This window comes from Coregonus clupeaformis, chromosome 36 (genome assembly GCF_020615455.1).
Source record: "Coregonus clupeaformis isolate EN_2021a chromosome 36, ASM2061545v1, whole genome shotgun sequence".
Taxonomy (NCBI): domain Eukaryota; kingdom Metazoa; phylum Chordata; class Actinopteri; order Salmoniformes; family Salmonidae; genus Coregonus; species Coregonus clupeaformis.
This window is the reverse complement of record NC_059227.1, coordinates 41,194,797-41,218,202: the sequence shown is the minus strand read 5'-3', so window position 1 is coordinate 41,218,202 and position 23,406 is coordinate 41,194,797. Positions and strand designations below refer to the sequence as shown.

General features: G+C 47.5%; 1 protein-coding gene across 1 annotated transcript; it reads right to left on the bottom strand.

Moving 5' to 3' along the window:
- Positions 1–273: 273 nt before the first annotated feature.
- Positions 274–21,580, bottom strand: LOC121552669 (transforming growth factor beta-3 proprotein-like). Its single transcript, XM_045211415.1, has 7 exons — positions 20,674–21,580; positions 6,284–6,447; positions 4,796–4,925; positions 3,333–3,440; positions 2,780–2,942; positions 2,054–2,207; positions 274–1,326 (listed from the first exon to the last, which is right to left on the bottom strand). The coding sequence occupies exons 1-7, from the start codon at positions 21,017–21,019 to the stop codon at positions 1,168–1,170; spliced, it is 1,224 nt and encodes a 407-aa protein (XP_045067350.1). The 5' UTR covers positions 21,020–21,580; the 3' UTR covers positions 274–1,167.
- Positions 21,581–23,406: the final 1,826 nt, after the last annotated feature.

The window sequence follows — 23,406 nt, the reverse complement described above, 5'->3', positions numbered from 1 at the left end:
TGTTGCATTGTGGGTGGTGACCTCTAGGCACTTTAGCAAACCCAAACACGGCTTCTGATTTGGTCTGGTGCCGAGGCTTCGGTTCAAGGGAGATAATGGACTCTATTGCCACTGCTTTCGGCTTTGCGATGTCAAGAGCAGCAAAACAGAAGAGGATCAACCGGTGCCGGCTATCATGACTGATTTCACCTTCATCTTACTCAAATAGCAAAACAACTGGTTTAGAAACATCCACCATGACTACCCAGTGTGGCCTCTAAATCATCAGCAGAATTCATGTGACGAGGACCATAGTTTAATATAAAAGGGTTTCTAGGGGCAATAGACAGATACACATCAACATTACATCAATCACCACGACAACACGCTGCATAACAGAGAATATCTGCCAATTGAAAGAAGAAAAAAAAAAATCATAATTAAGAGTTTTTCAGATCTATGTTATTTTCCAGCATGTTGTGTTTGGGTCCGATTTGTTTTTGAAAATTCTAACATGTCAAGAAAGTCTCGAAAGAGAGCAGCGGTGGTAGTAGCCACAATATCATATCCTCCTCCATCCGTAAAAGTCCTTCTTCCTTCCACTCCGTTTGCGTTTGGAAGCAAACAAAAAATGGTCACTGCTGTGTCGGGCCAAAAAATGAAAAGAAGCTTGGCTTCTATCTCTCCTGCTCACATTACTTTCCATTGCAAATCCTGCAGGCATTCTCTTCTCTCTCTCTCTCCGTCTCATAGTCTGTCCTTTTTCCTTCCCCTCTGCCTGACTGCAGTTATGTCTTTGGATACGGCGGCTAGTCTGTCCTTTCTCCTTTGTGTTATGAATAATGCCCACTGTTTGTAGGAAGGGAAGGAAACCCAGTTTGAAAAATTGAAAATGAAACTACATGGCATCTCTAAACTGAACAAATCAAAAACGAAGATTAGAAGTTAGGATCCCAAAGTCTAACATACTATGTCCTCCTCACACAAGGATAGGGTCCTTCAGTTCAAGTGGTGTTAAGATCTAGGCCACGTGGCAGGCAACATAGTCCGAACACAAATAACATGGATGGTGGTAGTCTCGTCTTCCACAGCTAGGCAGGCTGGCTGGCTCCGGTGCCCCAATACAGGTCACCTCCGTGGGCCAGCGCCCCTACCCTACTCCCTGGCTTTGGCCTACTCCCGGCCTCCTCAGCTGCACTTGCAGGACTTGACGATCATGTTGGATAGCTGCTCTACTTTGGGGGTGCGTCCAGAGTAGTAGAGGATGGTAAGGGGCTCCAGGTCCTGGGGAACGCAGCAGGGAGACGCCGAGGCCTCTGGGTTCAGAGTGTTATACAGGCTCAGCAGCTGTGGAGGGAAAGAGATGGTGTTGCTGATGTGGAAGCTGAAATGGTAAAACATTTTGCAACTTGTCCTGCCAACTACAGAAATAAGTAAAGACACGAGCTCTAATAAGCGGTCTTGGCCGATCAGAATCGTAGTTATTATTGATTTCTGTGTATGGTGTTATTGATCATATTGCTGAATCTAATTTAACAGACGCTATTGAGTAGCAAAGGGACTTCTGCTTCCTGCCCTGCCAGCCTGGACGTTTTAGTCATTATGACCACGGTGTAAATCACCTGTGTCCCACTGGGGTAGACGTCAATTCAACATCTATTCCACATAGGTTCAAAGTAATTTCATTGAAATAACGTGGAAACAACGTTGATTCAACCAGTGTGTGCCCAGTGTGGTGTGTGTGTGGTGTCAGATTGCCCTCACCTGTGTGTGTGTGGTGTCAGATTGCCCTCACCTGTGTGTGTGTGGTGTCAGATTGCCCTCACCTGTGTGTGTGTGTGTGGTGTCAGATTGCCCTCACCTGTGTGTGTGTGTGTGGTGTCAGATTGCCCTCACCTGTGTGTGTGGTGTCAGATTGCCCTCATCAGTGTGTGGGGTGTCAGATTGCCCTCACCTGTGTGTGTGGTGTCAGATTGCCCTCATCAGTGTGTGGGGTGTCAGATTGCCCTCACCTGTGTGTGTGTGGTGTCAGATTGCCCTCACCTGTGTGTGTGTGGTGTCAGATTGCCCTCACCTGTGTGTGTGTGGTATCGGAGCTCCTCAGGTAGGGGCAGGGTCCAGAGCAGTAGTTAGCGAAGTATCCTTTGGGCTCGTGGATCCACTTCCAGTCCAGGTCCCGACGGAAGTCAATGTAGAGACGACGAACACAGCAGTTCTCCTCAACAGTGCTGGGAAAGGAGCACAACTAACTATGGTGAATCACTCGTACCTTCTCTCATTATTATACAATATAATATAATATGCCATTTAGCAGATGCTTTTATCCAAAGCGACTTACAGACATGCGTGCATACATTTTTTTTTGTGTATGGGTGGTCCCGGGGATCGAACCCACTACCTTGGCGTTACAAGCGCCGTGCTCTACCAGCTGAGCTACAGAGGACCACAACAATGAGTTAGGTAGTCAGCTTTGATAACTGTTCAGTTACAATTTTCTTGTTAACACAACATGCTTTAGTTAAGAGTCAGATAAAGCTGCAGCAAGTTATTCAAGTTTATCTTGTTTTGATCAACCAACACATGTTGAATGGTTTGAGATGGAGCATATGGGGAAGTTGGCTGGCTCATTGATCCTTCTTCTGCTATTGCTGTTTATGTTACAGCAGATTTTTACGAGAAATGATTGCTGACTTCTGGTTTACAAACCCTGCAAATTCAAAACCGGAGCCTTTCAGGACTGGACAACTCCGTGCCGACAGGTGGAAACAGAAGTGACAACAGCTTCAGTAAGGGTCCTTACGAGAAACAGTAGTTGGTGTCCAGGGCCCGTTTGCGTCTGCGTGGCTGTGCGTCCAGACGGTGAGGAGGGATCATCATGAGGAGGAGGTGAGGTGGGTACTGCTCCTTCTTCTTCTTCAGACGACCCAGGTCCCAACGACCCAGGTCCTCCTCCCCCTCCATCCCTACAGCAGAGAGAGAGAGAGAGAGAGGTCAGAGGTCAGGCAGTACATGTTACACGCCCCAACTCTAACCCAGGTCCTTTGTCCGTAACTTTGGTTCCTTTGCTTCTGTGAGCAAGCTTGTAAATTATGTTGTGACTTGTCATGGCTTTTTTAAATGCAATTGCACTTTTTCCATGCCAGTTCATAGTTCAGTTGTCTAAGGGAGAAAGATCCAGATCTGAAAACTACTTCTCAGTATTTTAAACAATGCTAGCAGTAAGGGAGTAAGGGTCTAAGGGAGAAAGAAAGATCCAGAACATTACCCGTTATTGGGTGGTAACAACAAATGACTTGATGAGGTTTTCCCGGTCTGAAACGACAACACAAGAAGAGAATGTTATGCCTACTGACCTTTGAACTTGACCTCCAGCACCTCGTTCACATTGTCGATGATGTCACCGTTGGGGTTGAAGGTGTGGCAGGGGCAGTGCACGCTGATCTCCAGACCCAGGTTGGTCTCTGAGAGGAGAGAGGCATCATGGGAAAGATAAGGTCATCTTCACACACCAACTCAAAACGGAAATCTACTGCTTGTGGTTTTTTCAGATTTTTTACTTTTGTTTGATGTCTAACCCTGTTGCAGGGGCTGAGTCACTGGCTTGCTGGTGCTCTTTCATGCCGTCCCTGGGAGGGGTGCGTCACTTGAGTGGGTTGAGTTACTGACGTGATCTTCCTGTCTGGGTTGGCGCCCCCCCCTTGGTTTGTGCTGTGGTGGAGACCTCTGTGGGCTATACTCGGCCTTGTCTCAGGATTGTAAGTTGGTGGTTGGGGATATCCCTCTAGTGGTGCGGGGGCTGTGCTTTGGCGGAGTGGGTGGGGTTATATCCTTCCTGTTTGGCCCTGTCCGGGGTTTCTTCGGATGGGGCCACAGTGTCTCCGGACCGCTCCTGTCTCAGCCTCCAGTATTTATGCTGCAGTAGTTTATGTGTCGGGGGGGCTGGGGTTAGTTGGTTATACCTGGAGTACTTCTCCTGTCTTATCCAGTGTCCTGTGTGAATTTAAGTATGCTCTCTCTAATTCTCTCGTTCTCTCTTTCTCTCTGAGAACCTGAGCCCTAGGACCATACGTCAGGACTACCGGGCATGATGACACCTTGCTGTCCCCAGTCCGCCTGGCCTTGCTGCTATTCCAGTTTCAACTGTTCTGCCTGCGGCTACGAAACCCCCTACCTGTCCCAGACCTGCTGTTTTCAACTCTAAATGATCGGCTATGAAAAGCCAACTGAGAGACCTGAGCCCTAGGACCATACGTCGGGACTACCGGCCGTGGTGACTCCTTGCTGTCCCCAGTCCGCCTGGCCTTGCTGCTATTCCAGTTTAAACTGTTCTGCCTGCGGTTATGGAACCCCTACCTGTCCCAGACCTGCTGTTTTAAACTCTAATGATCGGCTATGAAAAGCCAACTGAGATTTATTCCTGATTATTATTTGACCATGCTTGTCACTTATGAACATTTTTGAACATCTTGGCATGGTTCTGTTATAACCTCCACCCGGCACAGCCAGAAGAGGACTGGCCACCCCTCATAGCCTGGTTCCTCTCTAGGTTTCTTCCTAGGTTTTGCCTTTCTAGGGAGTTTTTCCTAGCCACCGTGCTTCTACACCTGCATTACTAGCTGTTTGGGGTTTTAGGCTGGGTTTCTGTACAGCACTTCGAGATATTAGCTGATGTAAGAAGGGCTATATAAAATAAAATTGATTGATTGATTGATTGATGTTGTTGTATTAGTATGTAACTTGAGTCTGAAACTTGTAACAGTGGAAATTATTTCCTCTTGAAAAACAATAAGAACAATCAACCAATGAATGGGCTCACCTCTGTACATCAGCCACTCCCGTACCGTCTCTGTCACATCGAAGGAGACCCATTCTGGCGTTCCCTTGGTCAGCACGTTCTTGGCTCCAATGTAGCGTTGTTTAGCTATGTGCTCGTCTGGCCTCAGGATCTGAAAACCAAGGGTGGGGGAGTTACAGCATATGAACAACACAATGATCCACTACACTGATATAGAAACACAACAGGTGCTGTTGCAACTCGAGGAGACAGCAGTCTCTATTTCTCAGAAGCCTGGAGATGTGAGAAACATTCGCTATTGAAAAATCACACAATAAAGACACATTTTAGTCATTTAGCAGACGCTCTTATCCAGAGCGACGTACAGGAGCAATTATGGTTAAGTGCCTTGCTCAAGGGCACATCGACAGATTTTTCACCTAGTCGGCTCGGGGATTAGAACCAGCAACCTTTCAGTTACTGGCACAACACTCTTAACCACTAAGCTACCTGCCGCCCCAGATACACTTTATAAAGATACACTTTATAACCCTCAAATTCCAACCTGGACTTCAAAACCAGTTCCACTGCTTTTTTTAAAATTATTTTTCATTCTTCCCCTCTAATCAGGGACTAATTTAGACCTGGGACACCAGGTGGGTGCAATTAATTATCAGGTAGAACAGAAAACCAGCAGGCTCCAGACCTCGTAGGGGTCAGAGTTGAATACCCCTGCTATATACTATTACTGCATGGCACCAAATGTCATAGATTATAGAGCAGAGGCTTTTGAGGCTGATATAGCGTTACCCTGCCCAGAGCTCTGAACACATTAAACAGGACACTCCAGCGTTACCCTGCACAGAGCCAGACCCTGCACACATTCTCCAGGCCTGACGAGAGCTGGAGTTAGGGTCTGGCGGCTGGCTGCCCACCACCAAACCACAGCTGGATTTCACTGGCTGAGGCTCCCTTGCCCTTCCTCAGTTGGAACTGGGAAGTTTAATAAAGCGACTAGATTTCACGTCAGTGTCAGTAATGGTAAACCTATCTTAAGTGAACTGAACTTGGCAAATTTCTGATTATTTGAAAATTAACAAAGTCCACTACAGATCACGCTCTGTAACAACAAAAGTTGTTGATTTGTTGATCTGTTTGTGTGATGGAGGTACGTACTGTGTTTCCTCCACCAGGCCTTACTCTTTTGCTCCCTACCTAAAGTGTTTGACTTCTATCGTAGTGACTGACAATCGGTGCGTCCCAAATGGCCCCGTACTCCCTTTACAGTGTACTACCCCTGATCAGGGCCCAAAGGGATCTGACACTATATATAAGGAATAAGGTGCCCAGTGGTGATGCCCAGTGGTGATGCCCAGTGGTGATGCCCAGTGGTGATGCCTGAGGACCTAGAAGTTGCTCCGGGGGCCTGTGGGTGCCCCGCCTCCAAATGAAACTAGGGGGGAAAGACTGTTAACCGTTGTCAGGTTGAGTTGAAGATCTCTGAAGGACATGGACGGTACCTTTACACACCTGGTAGAGCTCGACCCTCTGTTCATTCCTAATGGCAGCAGAGTTTGGAACCCTCAGAGCTCGGAACTCGGCTCGGAACAGGTTGGTGGAGTTCCTCTCCATCACCGAGACGTTGAAACGGAACACTTTGGAGGTGATTCCTTTAGGACAGTAGGGAAGGTCATCTGTAGCACAGAGAGAGGATCCCACAGTCAGTAACAATTAACTTTAGATTAAGTTACTACAAAGCTTAACCAGTGGACTGGTTGGAGGTGATGACATTGGGAGAGTAGGGCAGGTTGTTGGAGACAGACAGGAGACAGTAGGGCAGGTTGTTGGAGACAGACAGGAGACAGTAGGGCAGGTTGTTGGAGACAGACAGGAGACAGTAGGGCAGGTTGTTGGAGACAGACAGGAGACAGTAGGGCAGGTTGTTGGAGACAGACAGGAGACAGTAGGGCAGGTTGTTGGAGACAGACAGGAGACAGTAGGGCAGGTTGTTGGAGACAGAGAGGAGGCAGTAGGGCAGGTTGTTGGAGACAGACAGGAGACAGTAGGGCAGGTTGTTGGAGACAGACAGGAGACAGTAAGGCAGGTTGCTGGAGACAGTAGGGCAGGTTGTTGGAGACAGACAGGAGACAGTAGGGCAGGTTGTTGGAGACAGACAGGAGACAGTAGGGCAGGTTGTTGGAGACAGACAGGAGACAGTAGGGCAGGTTGTTGGAGACAGACAGGAGACAGTAGGGCAGGTTGTTGGAGACAGACAGGAGACAGTAGGGCAGGTTGTTGGAGACAGAGAGGAGGCAGTAGGGCAGGTTGTTGGAGACAGACAGGAGACAGTAGGGCAGGTTGTTGGAGACAGACAGGAGACAGTAAGGCAGGTTGCTGGAGACAGTAGGGCAGGTTGTTGGAGACAGACAGGAGACAGTAGGGCAGGTTGTTGGAGACAGACAGGAGACAGTAAGGCAGTTTGTTGGAGACAGAGAGGAGACAGTAGGGCAGGTTGTTGGAGACAGACAGGAGACAGTAGGGCAGGTTGTTGGAGACAGAGAGGAGACCGTAGGGCAGGTTGCTGGAGACAGTAGGGCAGGTTGTTGGAGACAGTAAGGCAGTTTGTTGGAGACAGAGAGGAGACAGTAGGGCAGGTTGTTGGAGACAGACAGGAGACAGTAGGGCAGGTTGTCTGTAAGGGACAGAGGACAGAGGAGACAGAGGAGTCAGTAGGGCAGGTTGTCTGTAAGGGACAGCGGACAGAGGAGATAGAGGAGACAGTAGGGCAGGTTGTCTGTAAGGGACAGAGGACAGAGGAGACAGAGGAGTCAGTAGGGCAGGTTGTCTGTAAGGGACAGCGGACAGAGGAGACAGGAGGGCAGGTTGTCTGTAAGGGACAGCGGACAGAGGAGATAGAGGAGACAGTAGGGCAGGTTGTCTGTAAGGGACAGAGGACAGAGGAGACAGAGGAGTCAGTAGGGCAGGTTGTCTGTAAGGGACAGCGGACAGAGGAGATAGAGGAGACAGTAGGGCAGGTTGTCTGTAAGGGACAGCGGACAGAGGAGATAGAGGAGACAGTAGGGCAGGTTGTCTGTAAGGGACAGAGGACAGAGGAGACAGAGGAGTCAGTAGGGCAGGTTGTCTGTAAGGGACAGCGGACAGAGGAGATAGAGGAGACAGTAGGGCAGGTTGTCTGTAAGGGACAGAGGACAGAGGAGACAGGAGGGCAGGTTGTCTGTAAGGGACAGAGGACAGAGGAGACAGGAGGGCAGGTTGTCTGTAAGGGACAGAGGACAGAGGAGACAGAGGAGACAGAGGAGACAGTTGAGCAGGTTGTCTGTAAGGGACAGAGGACAGAGGACAGAGGAGACAGAGGAGACAGTCGAGCAGGTTGTCTGTAAGGGACAGAGGAGACAGAGGAGTCAGCAGGGCAGGTTGTCTGTAAGGGACAGAGTACAGAGGAGACAGAGGAGACAGTAGGGCAGGTTGTCTGTAAGGGACAGAGGACAGAGGAGACAGAGGAGTAGGGCAGGTTGTCTGTAAGGGACAGAGGAGACAGAGGAGTCAGTAGGGCAGGTTGTCTGTAAGGGACAGAGGACAGAGGAGACAGAGGAGACAGTAGGGCAGGTTGTCTGTAAGGGACAGAGGACAGAGGAGACAGTGGAGTCAGTAGGGCAGGTTGTCTGTAAGGGACAGGAGACAGAGGAGACAGTAGGGCAGGTTGTCTGTAAGGGACAGAGGACAGAGGAGACAGAGGAGACAGTAGGGCAGGTTGTCTGTAAGGGACAGAGGACAGAGGAGACAGAGGAGACAGTAGGGCAGGTTGTCTGTAAGGGACAGAGGACAGAGGAGACAGAGGAGACAGTAGGGCAGGTTGTCTGTAAGGGACAGAGGACAGAGGAGACAGGAGGGCAGGTTGTCTGTAAGGGACAGAGGACAGAGGAGACAGAGGAGACAGTAGGGCAGGTTGTCTGTAAGGGACAGAGGACAGAGGAGACAGAGGAGTCAGTAGGGCAGGTTGTCTGTAAGGGACAGAGGACAGAGGAGACAGAGGAGACAGGAGGGCAGGTTGTCTGTAAGGGACAGAGGACAGAGGAGACAGAGGAGTCAGTAGGGCAGGTTGTCTGTAAGGGACAGAGGACAGAGGAGATAGAGGAGACAGTAGGGCAGGTTGTCTGTAAGGGACAGAGGACAGAGGAGACAGAGGAGACAGAGGAGTCAGTAGGGCAGGTTGTCTGTAAGGGACAGATGACAGAGGAGACAGTAGAGCAGGTTGTCTGTAAGGGACAGCGGACAGAGGAGATAGAGGAGACAGTAGGGCAGGTTGTCTGTAAGGGACAGAGGACAGAGGAGACAGAGGAGACAGGAGGGCAGGTTGTCTGTAAGGGACAGAGGAGACAGAGGAGACAGGAGGGCAGGTTGTCTGTAAGGGACAGAGGACAGAGGAGACAGAGGAGACAGGAGGGCAGGTTGTCTGTAAGGGACAGAGGAGACAGAGGAGACAGGAGGGCAGGTTGTCTGTAAGGGACAGAGGAGACAGAGGAGACAGGAGGGCAGGTTGTCTGTAAGGGACAGCGGAGATAGAGGAGACAGTAGGGCAGGTTGTCTGTAAGGGACAGAGGACAGAGGAGACAGGAGGGCAGGTTGTCTGTAAGGGACAGAGGACAGAGGAGACAGAGGAGACAGGAGGGCAGGTTGTCTGTAAGGGACAGAGGAGTAGGGGAGACAGGAGGGCAGGTTGTCTGTAAGGGACAGAGGACAGAGGAGAAAGAGGAGACAGGAGGGCAGGTTGTCTGTAAGGGACAGAGGACAGAGGAGACAGAGGAGTCAGTAGGGCAGGTTGTCTGTAAGGGACAGAGGACAGAGGAGACAGAGGAGTCAGTAGGGCAGGTTGTCTGTAAGGGACAGAGGACAGAGGAGACAGAGGAGACAGAGGAGACAGTAGGGCAGGTTGTCTGTAAGGGACAGATGACAGAGGAGACAGAGGAGTCAGTAGGGCAGGTTGTCTGTAAGGGACAGAGGACCGAGGAGACAGAGGAGTCAGTAGGGCAGGTTGTCTGTAAGGGACAGAGGACAGAGGAGACAGAGGAGTCAGTAGGGCAGGTTGTCTGTAAGGGACAGAGGACAGAGGAGACAGAGGAGACAGGAGGGCAGGTTGTCTGTAAGGGACAGAGGACAGAGGAGACAGAGGAGTCAGTAGGGCAGGTTGTCTGTAAGGGACAGAGGACAGAGGAGATAGAGGAGTCAGTAGGGCAGGTTGTCTGTAAGGGACAGATGACAGAGGATACAGAGGAGTCAGTAGGGCAGGTTGTCTGTAAGGGACAGAGGACAGAGGAGACAGAGGAGTCAGTAGGGCAGGTTGTCTGTAAGGGACAGAGGACAGAGGAGACAGAGGAGACAGGAGGGCAGGTTGTCTGTAAGGGACAGAGGACAGAGGAGACAGAGGAGTCAGTAGGGCAGGTTGTCTGTAAGGGACAGAGGACAGAGGAGATAGAGGAGACAGTAGGGCAGGTTGTCTGTAAGGGACAGAGGACAGAGGAGACAGAGGAGACAGTAGGGCAGGTTGTCTGTAAGGGACAGAGGAGACAGAGGAGACAGGAGGGCAGGTTGTCTGTAAGGGACAGCGGACAGAGGAGACAGAGGAGTCAGAAGAAAGAGAGTAATGCTCGAACAATTTGGAGGTGGTGTTTTTGGGACATCTGTAAATAGTAAGAGGAGAATCAGCTCAGTAACAACGTCACTTTCAAACCAACATGCAGATAGATTACTGTTCGATCTTTTTCAAACCTCTCCTCGGGGACCCCCAGACATATCACAAATATGTTGTAGCCCTGATTCAAGTAGTCAAGGGCTTTAATGATTAGTTGAAAAGTTGTTCTAGTTCTGGAATACTTTAAATACATAGAAAGGCTGGGGGTCCCAACGGAGAGGTTTGGAAATGGCTGATGTAAGATAACACAAAGCTTAACCAGTGGACTCCAGACGGGTTTTTCCACAGAAGATGTCATTGCAAAGAAATGTCAGTTTTGGTCAGAGTGAATGAAAGTCCCATGTACGTCTAATACCTTTCTCAGACAAGCAATGTATGCCCTCATGACAATAACGTGGTAGAAGACTTCCTAGCCAGTGAGCAAAACTGGTTGAAATGCGTCTTTTCAGCGTCGTTTCAACCAAATATATGTATTTTCAACGTCTTTTCAGCATCTTGTCAACAAAGAAAATGTATTTTCATTGTCTTTTCAACCAGAAATATGTATTTTCAACGTATTTTCAAATTATTGTGCTCATAGGATAAGAGCCAGAATGTGGATGTCAGTTTACGTTGAACCACCCTGATAAATCAACAGAAATAGTGGACTTGGTAGATGCTTACACTGCATAGACCAGTAGACACCACATTTCCTCCTCAACGTAGCTCATCTCTTTAGACCAGTAGACACCACATTTCCTCCTCAACGTAGCTCATCTCTTTAGACCAGTAGACACCACATTTCCTCCTCTACGTAGCTCATCTCTTTAGACCAGTAGACACCACATTTCCTCCTCTACGTAGCTCATCTCTTTTCAGGCTCACTTGGCACAAAGAACCCTGCTAAGATTCCTTTCAGTAATAGACTGTCTACTGGCACCTGTAGCTTTCTTTCTATGAACGGACAACAGTTGCTTCCTGGAGCCCCATAGGGCCCTGGTTAAAAGTAGTGCACTGTGTAAGGAAAAGGATGCCATTTGAGACACAGCGAGTAATCATTAACGATGTACCGCAGTCAATGTCCTGGAGCGTCTGTCTTTCCATGGCAACTGGCATGGAATGTGATAACGTGCTTCCGTTATCAGCTGAAGTCACTGGGCTATTTTCTGCCTCTTGACTGAGTTAGAAGCCAGAGGGGGAAAAAAAGGGAACATTTATTTTCTAAGTGAACTAGCGTCCCTGTTTGGCTTGGAATGACTTCACCTCCCTGGCATTCGGTGTATCAAAAACCCTGCTGTCCTCAGTGTGCTGGGGGTGACCCCTAGATCATTAAGTCGCTTTGGATAAAAGCGTCTGCTAAATGGCATATTATTATTATTTATTATTATATTAATGAGTAGGAGTACTGATTTAGGATCAGGTCCTCTCTGTCCATACAATCTTATTCATTATGATCTAAAAGGGAAAAACAAATCCTATATCAGCACTCCTACTGTGAATTTGTGAATGCGGAGCCAGACCAACACCAGTCCAGACCGGACCAGCCCAGCCCACACCAGTCCAGATCAGATCTGCTCCAGCCCAGCCCAGACCAGCCCTTCCCAGACCCAACCCGGAGCCCGCACTCACAGCCCCTCTGCCCCAACCACATGATGACTTCACAACTCTTACCCTCCGCTCCTCCATCCTTGCCTCGCTATATGCCAGATAGACGTTCCATTCTATAAAAGGAGACTTTTCAAATAACCCTGTCCGTCTTCTGTCTCCCAACACAGCGATTTGCCTTTCTTTGCCCTCCCACCTCCCCTCATTTGCACCTGTCGGGGATTTGAGCCAGTTTAGAGACTTGCCCTTAAATCCGCCAAAGGTCAACAGTTTACCTAAAGGCCTTTCAGCAGAGCTGTCAGGAGCTAACGCGTTTGCCCACACCACATTAAACAGGTGAGGAAGAAATGGAGTGATGGAACTGGCTCGGAGTCAACCGTGGTTCCTCCGAAAGAGAGACTTCTTCAGAACCCTGTTACCAGAGAGAGCGAGAGCGGGAGAGAGAGAGGCACACCTAGGGACCGTATTCCCTATATAGTGCACATAGCTACAGCTATGGGGCAATAACATTCTCAGCAAAAACAGGAAGCCAGTCCTCTCAGTCTCTCACCTCCCTCTAAAACACCTCTCCTGATGTGACTCAAAGTTACTCTGGTCTGGGGAAGTAGTAATAGTAGTAAAAGTCTGGAGAGGAAAAGGTCTGGAGAGGTAAAGGTCTGGAGAGGTAAAGGTCTGGAGAGGTAAAGGTCTGGAGAGGTAAAGGTCTGGAGAGGTAAAGGTCTGGAGAGGTACAGGTCTGGAGAGGTAAAGGTCTGGAGAGGTAAAGGTCTGGAGTAGTGAAGGTCTGGAGTAGTGAAGGTCTGGAGAGGTAAAGGTCTGGAGTAGTGAAGGTCTGGAGTAGTGAAGGTCTGGAGTAGTGAAGGTCTGGAGTAGTAAAGGTCTGGAGAGGTAAAGGTCTGGAGAGGTAAAGGTCTGGAGTAGTGAAGGTCTGGAGAGGTAAAGGTCTGGAGTAGTGAAGGTCTGGAGTAGTGAAGGTCTGGAGAGGTAAAGGTCTGGAGTAGTGAAGGTCTGGAGTAGTGAAGGTCTGGAGTAGTGAAGGTCTGGAGTAGTAAAGGTCTGGAGAGGTAAAGGTCTGGAGTAGTGAAGGTCTGGAGTAGTGAAGGTCTGGAGTAGTGAAGGTCTGGAGTAGTAAAGGTCTGGAGAGGTAAAGGTCTGGAGAGGTAAAGGTCTGGAGAGGTAAAGGTCTGGAGAGGTAAAGGTCTGGAGAGGTAAAGGTCTGGAGAGGTAAAGGTCTGGAGAGGTAAAGGTCTGGAGAGGCAAAGGTCTGGAGAGGTAAAGGTCTGGAGAGGTAAAGGTCTGGAGAGGTAAAGGTCTGGAGAGGTAAAGGTCTGGAGAGGTAAAGGTCTGGAGAGGTAAAGGTCTGGAGAGGAAAAGGTCTGGAGAGGTAAAGGTCTGGAGAGGTAAAGGTCTGGAGAGGTAAAGGTCTGGAGAGGTAAAGGTCTGGAGAGGTAAAGGTCTGGAGAGGTAAAGGTCTGGAGAGGTAAAGGTCTGGAGAGGTAAAGGTCTGGAGTAGTAAAGGTCTGGAGAGGTAAAGGTCTGGAGAGGTAAAGGTCTGGAGAGGTAAAGGTCTGGAGTAGTAAAGGTCTGGAGAGATAAAGGTCTGGAGAGGTAAAGGTCTGGAGAGGTAAAGGTCTGGAGAGGTAAAGGTCTGGAGTGGTAAAGGTCTGGAGAGGTAAAGGTCTGGAGAGGTAAAGGTCTGGAGAGGTAAAGGTCTGGAGAGGTAAAGGTCTGGAGTGGTAAAGGTCTGGAGAGGTAAAGGTCTGGAGAGGTAAAGGTCTGGAGAGGTAAAGGTCTGGCGAGGTAAAGGTCTGGAGAGGTAAAGGTCTGGAGAGGAAAAGGTCTGGAGAGGTAAAGGTCTGGAGAGGTAAAGGTCTGGTCTGGGGAAGTAGTAATTGTAGTAAAGCCTCTGAACTGGAATGTGAAAGCTCCTTGATCAAGGCCATATAACTTCAAAGATTAGCTTTATATGAGGAAGTTTTGTGTGTCATTTTTAGGGGCACCTTGTAAAGTCCACCTGGCAAAGGGAGGTTAATCATAACACTGTGACTTCATCATGGTGTGCGCTTCTCTTTCGTTCTACAATCAATGCTAGCACATCAGCCATTACTCCTCGTAACTCCTCCAGCAGTGCCATGATAGCCCTCCTGGAGTTGGAAGCCATTTGAAAAGCTTTGTTAAGTGGACGTCTAAAAGTCTGTAGCCTGGCCAGCTAAGGGAAAGGGCAATCTGCAGCGATGAGAAAAGTATCCCCCATACATGCCATGCCTGCTGCTGGCTCCTTCCAGAGAGCCTGGTATGCAAAAGTCATTAGTCCTATTGGGATGAATGTACTGTATGCATGATGAGGCTATTAACAACTATAATGCTTCTCAACCACGCCAAGTATGACATTATGTGGTCCTCTGTAGCTCAGCTGGTAGAGCACGGCGCTTGTAACGCCAAGGTAGTGGGTTCGAACCCCGGGACCACCCATACACAAAAAAATGTATGCACGCATGACTGTAAGTCGCTTTGGATAAAAGCGTCTGCTAAATGGCATATTATTATGTCAATCTTGCAGCTCAACTCCCTGTGTGTTTTTCTCCCGTCGGCTGTTCCCGGCACGGGTCGCAGTTCCGGAGCGTTCCACTAGGTGTCCTTCTCCGACGACCTTATGCACCTTCTCACTCACCGTCTGGACTAATCATGATCCTATTGGTGTCACCTGTGTCTACCTGTTCACCTGTGTATTTATGCCCTCACTTCCCTGTGTTCCCTTGCTCAGTTTTCTCTGCTAGTTTCTCTGTGCTCAGCAGTACTAATCAGTGTCTGATCGGAGAAGTATGTACAGGTACTCGAGAAGTGTTCTCCCTGTTTCTTTATTATTTCAGTCGTAGTTACTATTTCGTAGTTTGGCTGTCAGCCTGTTTTTTGGAGATTTATTTGCTCCACCTTTCTGTTATCGTGTTAAGTCCGTTGTTTTGTTTCTGGCTTCGGGACCACCAGTAAAGATCCTTGTTTCACCATCTCTGCCTACTGCCTACTGTCTATCCTGCACCGCACCTGGGTCACACCTCACACCAACCCTTACAAACAAAGCCCCAGGACCAGCTTGCTTAGGGGACTCTTCTCCAGGTTCATCTCTCTGTAGGTGATGGCTTTGTTATGGAAGGTTTGGGAATCGCTTCCTTTTAGGTGGTTATAGAATTTAACGGCTCTTTTCTGGATTTTGATAATTAGTGGGTATCGGCCTAATTCTGCTCTGCATGCATTATTTGGTGTTTAACGTTGTACATTGAGGATATTTTTGCAGAATTCTGCATGCAGAGTCTCAACTGATGTTTGTCCCATTTTGTGAATTCTTGGTTGGCGAGCGGACCCCAGACCTCACAACCATAAAGGGCAATGGCTTCCATAACTGATTCAAGTATTTTGTAGCCAGATCCTAATTGGTATGTTGAATTTTATGTTCCTTTTGATGGCGTAGAAGGCCCTTTTTGCCTTGTCTCTCAGATCATTCACAGCTTTGTGGAAGTTACCTGTGGCGCTGATGTTTAGGCCAAGGTATGTATAGTTTTTTGTGTGCTCTAGGGCAATGGTGTCTAGAGGGAATTTGTATTTGTGGTCCTAGCAACTGGGCCTTTTTTAGAACACCATTATTTTTGGGCCCAGGTCTGACTGAATATGTGCAGATGATCTAAATGCTGCTGTAGGCCCTCCTTGGTTGGTGACAGAAGCACCAGATCATCAGCAAACAGTAGACATTTGACTTCAGATTCTAGTAGGGTGAAGCCGGGTGCTGCAGACTGTTCTAGTGACCTCACCAATTCGTTGATATAAATGTTGAAGAGGGTGGTGCTCAAGCTGCATCCCTGTCTCACCCCACGGCCCTGTGGAAAGAAATGTGTGTGTTTTTTTGCCAATTTTAACCGCACACTTGTTGTTTGTGTACATGGATTTTATCATGTTGTATGTTTTCCCCCCAACACCGCTTTCCATCAATTTGTATAGCAGACCCCAATGCCAAATTGAGTCAAAAGCTTTTTTGAAATCAACAAAGCATGAGACGACTTTGCCTTTGTTTTTGGTTTGTTTGTTTGTCAATTCGGGTGTGCAGGGTGAATACATGGTCTGTTGTATGGTAATTTGGTAAAAAGACAATTTGATATTTGCTCAGTACATTGTTTTCACTGAGGAAATGTACGAGTCGGCTATTAATGATAATTCAGAGGATTTCCAAGGTTGCTGTTGAGGCATATCCCACGGTAGTTACTGGGGTCAAATTTGTCTCCACTTTTGTGGATTGTGGTGATTAGTCCTTGGTTCCAAATATTGGGGAAGATGCCAGAGCTGAGGATGAAGTTAAGAGCCACGCTACTAATAAAGGCTCTGGGAAACACCTTGGCTACTAAAGATACATCGTAAGAAGGTTCTAACGATAATATTAACGCTATGAAGGCTCTGGGAAACACCTTGGCTACAAAAGATACATCGTAAGAAGGTTCTAACGATAATATTAACGCTATGAAGGCTCTGGGAAACACCTTGGCTACTAAAGATACATCGTAAGAAGGTTCTAACGATAATATTAACGCTATGAAGGCTCTGGGAAACACCTTGGCTACTAAAGATACATCGTAAGAAGGTTCTAACGATAATATTAACGCTATGAAGGCTCTGGGAAACACCTTGGCTACTAAAGATACATCGTAAGAAGGTTCTAACGATAATATTAACGCTACGAAGGCTCTGGGAAACACCTTGGCTACTAAAGATACATCGTAAGAAGGTTCTAACGATAATATTAACGCTACGAAGGCTCTGGGAAACACCTTGGCTACTAAAGATACATCGTAAGAAGGTTCTAACGATAATATTAACGCTATGAAGGCTCTGGGAAACACCTTGGCTACTAAAGATACATCGTAAGAAGGTTCTAACGATAATATTAACGCTATGAAGGCTCTGGGAAACACCTTGGCTACTAAAGATACATCGTAAGAAGGTTCTAACGATAATATTAACGCTATGAAGGCTCTGGGAAACACCTTGGCTACTAAAGATACATCGTAAGAAGGTTCTAACGATAATATTAACGCTATGAAGGCTCTGGGAAACACTGGCTACTAAAGATATGTGTGTGTGTCTGTGTCTGTGTGATGTAATGGTACTCTTTCACCTGAGGAGGATCTGTTTGCGTCCCGTCTCTCTACTGAGGTGGAATTTAACCCCAACCCAGTGGAGGAACTGTACACCCCAGCCAACAGCCAAATCTCCCCTGGGGCGTCCAGCGTGTGGAGGGAAAGGGCTCAGGGATCCCGTTTGCCTGCGTCCAAAATGGCAACCTATTCCTTTTTATAGTGCACTACTTTTGACATGGGCCCTAAGGGTAGTAGTGCTTTCCAAAGGGAGTAGGGTGCCATTTGGAACACACCCTAAGCCTGGCTAAAGAGGAGGGAGGTCCACTCCATCAGCCAACACCAAGCCAGAATGGAAAAACTGTACACCCACCCTAGCCTCTACTCAAGGCGGAGAGTGGCTGCGTTCCAAACTGCACTGCTTTTGACCAGGGCCTATAGAGTCTGGTCAAAAGCAGAGCACTATATAGGGAATAGGGAGCCATTTGGGACATATAGGGAATAGGGTGCCATTTGGGAAATATAGGGAATAGGGTGCTATTTGGGATATATAAGGAATAGGGTGCTATTTGGGATATATAAGGAATAGGGTGCTATTTGGGATATATAAGGAATAGGGTGCTATTTGGGATATATAGGGAATAGGGTGCTATTTTGGATATATAGGGAATAGGATGCTATTTGGGATTTATAGGGAATAGGGTGCCATTTGGGATGCATTCAGTGTGTGATGGGGAGTGGATCTCTGATCTTTAATCCTTCTAAGCCAGGTTAAGGGATGGAGGAGGTCCTTCCATCAGCTAACTGTTCCTTTCCCTCCATGTTAACTTTTCCTGTCCCTCCATGTTAACTGTTCCTGTCCCTCCATGTTAACTGTTCCTGTCCCTCCATGTTAACTGTTCCTTTCCCTCCATGTTAACTGTTCCTGTCACTCCATGTTAACTGTTCCTGTCCCTCCATGTTAACTGTTCCTTTCCCTCCATGTTAACTGTTCCTGTCCCTCCATGTTAACTGTTCCTTTCCCTCCATGTTAACTGTTCCTGTCCCTCCATGTTAACTGTTCCTTTCCCTCCATGTTAACTGTTCCTGTCACTCCATGTTAACTGTTCCTGTCCCTCCATGTTAACTGTTCCTGTCCCTCCATGTTAACTGTTCCTTTCCCTCCATGTTAACTGTTCCTGTCACTCCATGTTAACTGTTCCTGTCCCTCCATGTTAACTGTTCCTGTCCCTCCATGTTAACTGTTCCTTTCCCTCCATGTTAACTTTTCCTGTCCCTCCATGTTAACTGTGCCTGTCCCTCCATGTTAACTTTTCCTGTCCCTCCATGTTAACTGTTCCTGGCCCTCCATGTTAACTGTTCCTGTCCCTCCATGTTAACTGTTCCTGTCCCTCCCTGTTAACTGTTCCTGTCCCTCCATGTTAACTGTTCCTGTCCCTCCATGCTAACTGTTCCTGTCCCTCCATGTTAACTGTTCCTGGCCCTCCATGTTAACTGTTCCTGGCCCTCCATGTTAACTGTTCCTGTCCCTCCATGTTAACTTTTCCTGTCCCTCCATGTTAACTGTTCCTGTCCCTCCATGTTAACTGTTACTGTCCCTCCATGTTAACTGTTACTGTCCCTCCATGTTAACTGTTCCTTTCCCTCCATGTTAACTGTTATTTTTTCCTCCATGTTAACTGTTCCTGTCCTCCATGTTAACTGTTCCTGTGACTCCATGTTAACTGTTCCTGTCTCTATATGTTAACTGTTCCTGTCTCCATGTTAACTGTTCCTGTCCCTCCATGGTAACTGTTCCTGTCCCTCCATGTTAACTGTTCCTGGCCCTCCATGTTAACTGTTCCTGTCCCTCCATGGTAACTGTTCCTGTCCCTCCATGTTAACTGTTCCTGTCCCTCCATATTAACTGTTCCTGTCCCTCCATGTTAACTGTTCCTTTCCCTCCATGTTAACTTTTCCTGTCCCTCCATGTTAACTGTTCCTGTCCTTCCATGTTAACTGTTCCTGTCCGTTCATGTTAACTGTTCCTGTCCCTCTCAGCAAGGCTTTTCCTTCCCCAGCCCTTCCCCAGCCCTTCCCCAGCCCTGTTCCTATCCGCCTGGGCAGATGTCCCTCTCATTTGGGCCTGGTTGGAATGGAAATGGACACATCTGGGGAGAGGGACTGGGTCCATGGAGGAAAGGAGGGAGGTGTGGGAAGAGGAGAGAGACCAATCACTAGTCCTGTATTTTAACAGGGTGGGGAGATGAAAGACAGCTTCCAAGTTCATCCACAACTCTGAGATAACTTCTACTACTCCCACATCTTATCCATGTCACACACACAGCATATGCTGTACTATCCTTGTGGGGACCTAAAATGTATTTCCATTAAAAATCCTATTTCCCCTAACCCCTAACCCCTAACCCTAACCCCTAACCCTAACCCCTAACCCCTAACCCTAACCCCTAACCCCAACTCCTAAACCCTAACCCCAAACCCTAACCCCTAACCCCAACCCCTAACCCCTAACCCTAACCCCTAAACCCTAACCCCTAACCCCTAACCCCTAGAGATTTCCAGTATCTGAGAGGATAGTCATACAAGCCCACAGACACACAGACTCTCTCTCACACACACACACACACACACACACACACACACACACACACACACACACACACACACACACACACACACACACACACACACACACACACACACACACAGACTCACACACACACACACACAGACACACACACACACACACAGACTCACACACACACACACACACACACACAGACTCACACACACACACACACACACACACACACAGACACACACACACACACACACACACACACACAGACTCACACACAGACACACACACACACACACACACACACACACACACAGACAAACACACACACACACAAGAGACACACACACACACACACACACACACACACACACACACACACACACACACACACACACACACACACTCATACTCATTGAAGTCCATGGAATGTGGAAGACAACATGAATGGGAGATACATTCCTGAATAAGGCCAAAAAAGATAACTGAACTGAACTGAAGTTACCACATCTAAGGAGAGCTCATCTATGGAAATGTCAACAGATTTCATTTCTGAGATATTCCATGCTGTCTACCCACTCTATTAGCCTATCCACACACATCTCAATAGGAAGCAATATGCATAGTTGATCAATTCCTATTTATGATATATTATAAACTTTGTTAAAGCCCACAAACGACCCCATCATTGTCATGACAAATAGATAAAATCCTATTTTGGGGGGGAATTTCACTCTGGCAATGGGGGAAAGCTCTCCCTCTTGGAATTACACCTCCGTTTCCAAAATTACGCATTTGGCACGCTCTACATTAACTGATCTCGCGCATAACGGAGTGCCTTAACTGCCATCAAAAACCATTTCCTCACCAATCTAGCATATCAACCAAAAGAGTACGAAAACTAATTTTTTTTAAACACACCACGACTTACTGTTTTCAGGCGGCCCTTGGACCATGTTGAACTTGTATATTTCTTTGGCATAATATTCGGTCTCCGTGTTGTCTTGGCCACAACTTTGCTGCCGGTCTCTCCCCAACTCCTCAAGCAACTCCCGGGTACTGTTATACAAGGCCTGGATCTGGTAGGGGATCTGACTGGGTCCCAGGGAGTGTGGCGGGCTGGTCGTCCGGAGCTTACTCAGTATCTGTCCCCGTATCGCCTCGACCCTTTTCCGCTTCACATGGTCTATATCTACGGTAGCGCATGTTGAGAAAGATAGACTTGTGGTCGCGCAGTTTAAGAGTAGGACAAACAGAAGAGCTTTACCCAGATACATGTTTCTGTTTCTCTCTGATGCATTTGGTTTAGGAAGCACTTCGAATAATAACTGATTAATGACGGATTCACACGTGACTATTTCCCATGGCTCCTACGCGTAAAAATATATGTTCAAAACGTTTCAAATCAAAAGCAGTCTCCTAACTAACTTTTCTCGTTACTTGTATTTGTCTCCCTCATACGCATACGTCCTCTCCCGAGGAAACACCTTTCTGTTGGTTTGTGATCCAGAGATATCCAGGTAGGTATTCGCCCATCACACATCATTCGCCCAGCCTTTCCAAAGAAATGAATTCCCCAGCGCGCGTCAAACCTAAACTCTCCCCAGCACAGTAACGGTCTCCATCACCGTTATAGTCACTGAACGCCTACAGTCGCTTTACTGTTCTTTCTCATTCTTGTATTTAACTATTTTCTTTCACTTATGTCGCCCGACTCACCCCACAACTCTGCATCCTTCCTTTTTTTTTATTTGTCTTTCTCATTAACAACTTCGTGCTTGCCTCTGACCCGCACGCATCCTGACGCGACTGTGCCTGGCTGCAGTCACCTTGCCGAGATACGCGCATTCAGCACGGGCTCACGTTTGTTTTATACGGAATTGCTGTGACGTCTCGATGGAGGAGGGACCGCACGTTATCCCGTGATCGTTATATTATAGACATCTATATATAGGCATTGGTTGAAGTTCAGTGTTAAATTAAAATCTCCCTATCATCATATTTAAGCCAAAATGACACCAATCTTGATGAAAATTCACAAATCAACTTGATTGGAGGAACACAACACACTCCCCGCCTCTGGTCATGAGCCGTCAATCCATTACCGAGAACCACATGTCAGCATTAGGGTTGTCAGAATAGTTTTTGCACAGAACTAGCTCAGTATCTAGGCATTGGATAAGAACGAGACTAAAGAGTTCATAAAGTCACCATTAGACTTGCCACCTTTCGGACTGAATAGGTTTGTAGAGGCAACAGTTTTGATTACATTTACAATATTATCCTCTCACATGTTTATTTTTTTTGTCCATTAAGAACCAACAATGTGCTACCTTTTTGTAGCATTCTGACAATGCTAACATATTTTCAGAGGAATCTCATAGTTCTAATACCAGTCGGTTGCTCGGCAACAACACAGCTGCATTCACCATGCTGCCAGTCATAAGATGTGTAACGTAGCTGACTCCATTCTGTACATATGTGGGCAACCGCAGCCTTCAAACGAGTCTGCAATGAAAACGAATGGGTGTGTAGCGACTGTGTTGACGTCACAATCCAGGGTGTGAACTAAGTTTCCGTTCAGCGTTGATTGACATGGTAATGGACCAATAGTATTGGAGAAAAGTTGAAAAAACTGACCCCGACGACGCTGTACGTTAAAGTGTGACATGTCACGACGTAACGTACGGCACGCATTATTCAAGTCATTCTGAGCCGTACAGCCTCTTTCCACCAGGTGTAGCGCTTCTCTCGCAGATTAAAAACAAGAAATGATCAATGGGGAGTGTAACGGTTAGTGTAAAGTTAATTACTCGTGAGTTCATCAATAGTTAATTTAATAAATGGTTAATTTTTCGTGTAATCACTGATTCTCAAAAACCGTGACACCCACAGTTTAATTGTGAAGAGAAATTTAGCCCCGCCCTAAAAACCCTATTCAAATTCGACACAAACCTTCAAATAGGTATGTAATGAGACATTATACAAACTCTTTATAGTGTTTTATTTACATTTTAGAGGTGATAAGTTGGACAAATCAGGTGAAAAAAGCTAGTTCCCCACACGACATATCTCCCCCTTTCACCATGACACAGTAGCTTTCGCTTCCACACCCCGCCATTTAAAAAAATACCCGGCGGAGCTCCATCGCTTTCTTCAATCATGCAGAGATGGGCAGCATGAAGGTCTCGTCATTGATTTTGCTGGAAAGGGGAGAAATTGTGCTTTACAATGGTTTTCATATTACAGTTGACCTGGAAGTATTAAGTTTTGGGAGCGCTAAAATAAGGTCAAATGTACGGAACAGCGTGAAGTACAAATGTTCCCTTCACTGGAACTAAGGAGCCTGAACCATGAAAAACAGCCCCAGACCATTATTCCTCCTCCGCCAAACTTTACAGTTGGCACTATGCTTTGGGGGCAGGTAGCGTTCTCCTGGCATCCGCCAAACCCAGATTTGTCCGTTGGACTGCCAGATGGTGAAGTGTGATTCATCACTCCAGAGAACACGTTTCCACTGCTCCAGAGTCCAATGGCGGCGAGTTTTACACCACTCCAGCCGACGCTTGGCATTGTGCATGGTGATCTTAGGCTTGTGTGCGGCTGCTCGGACATGGAAACCCATTTCATGAAGCTCCCGACTAACAGTTATTGTGCTGACGTT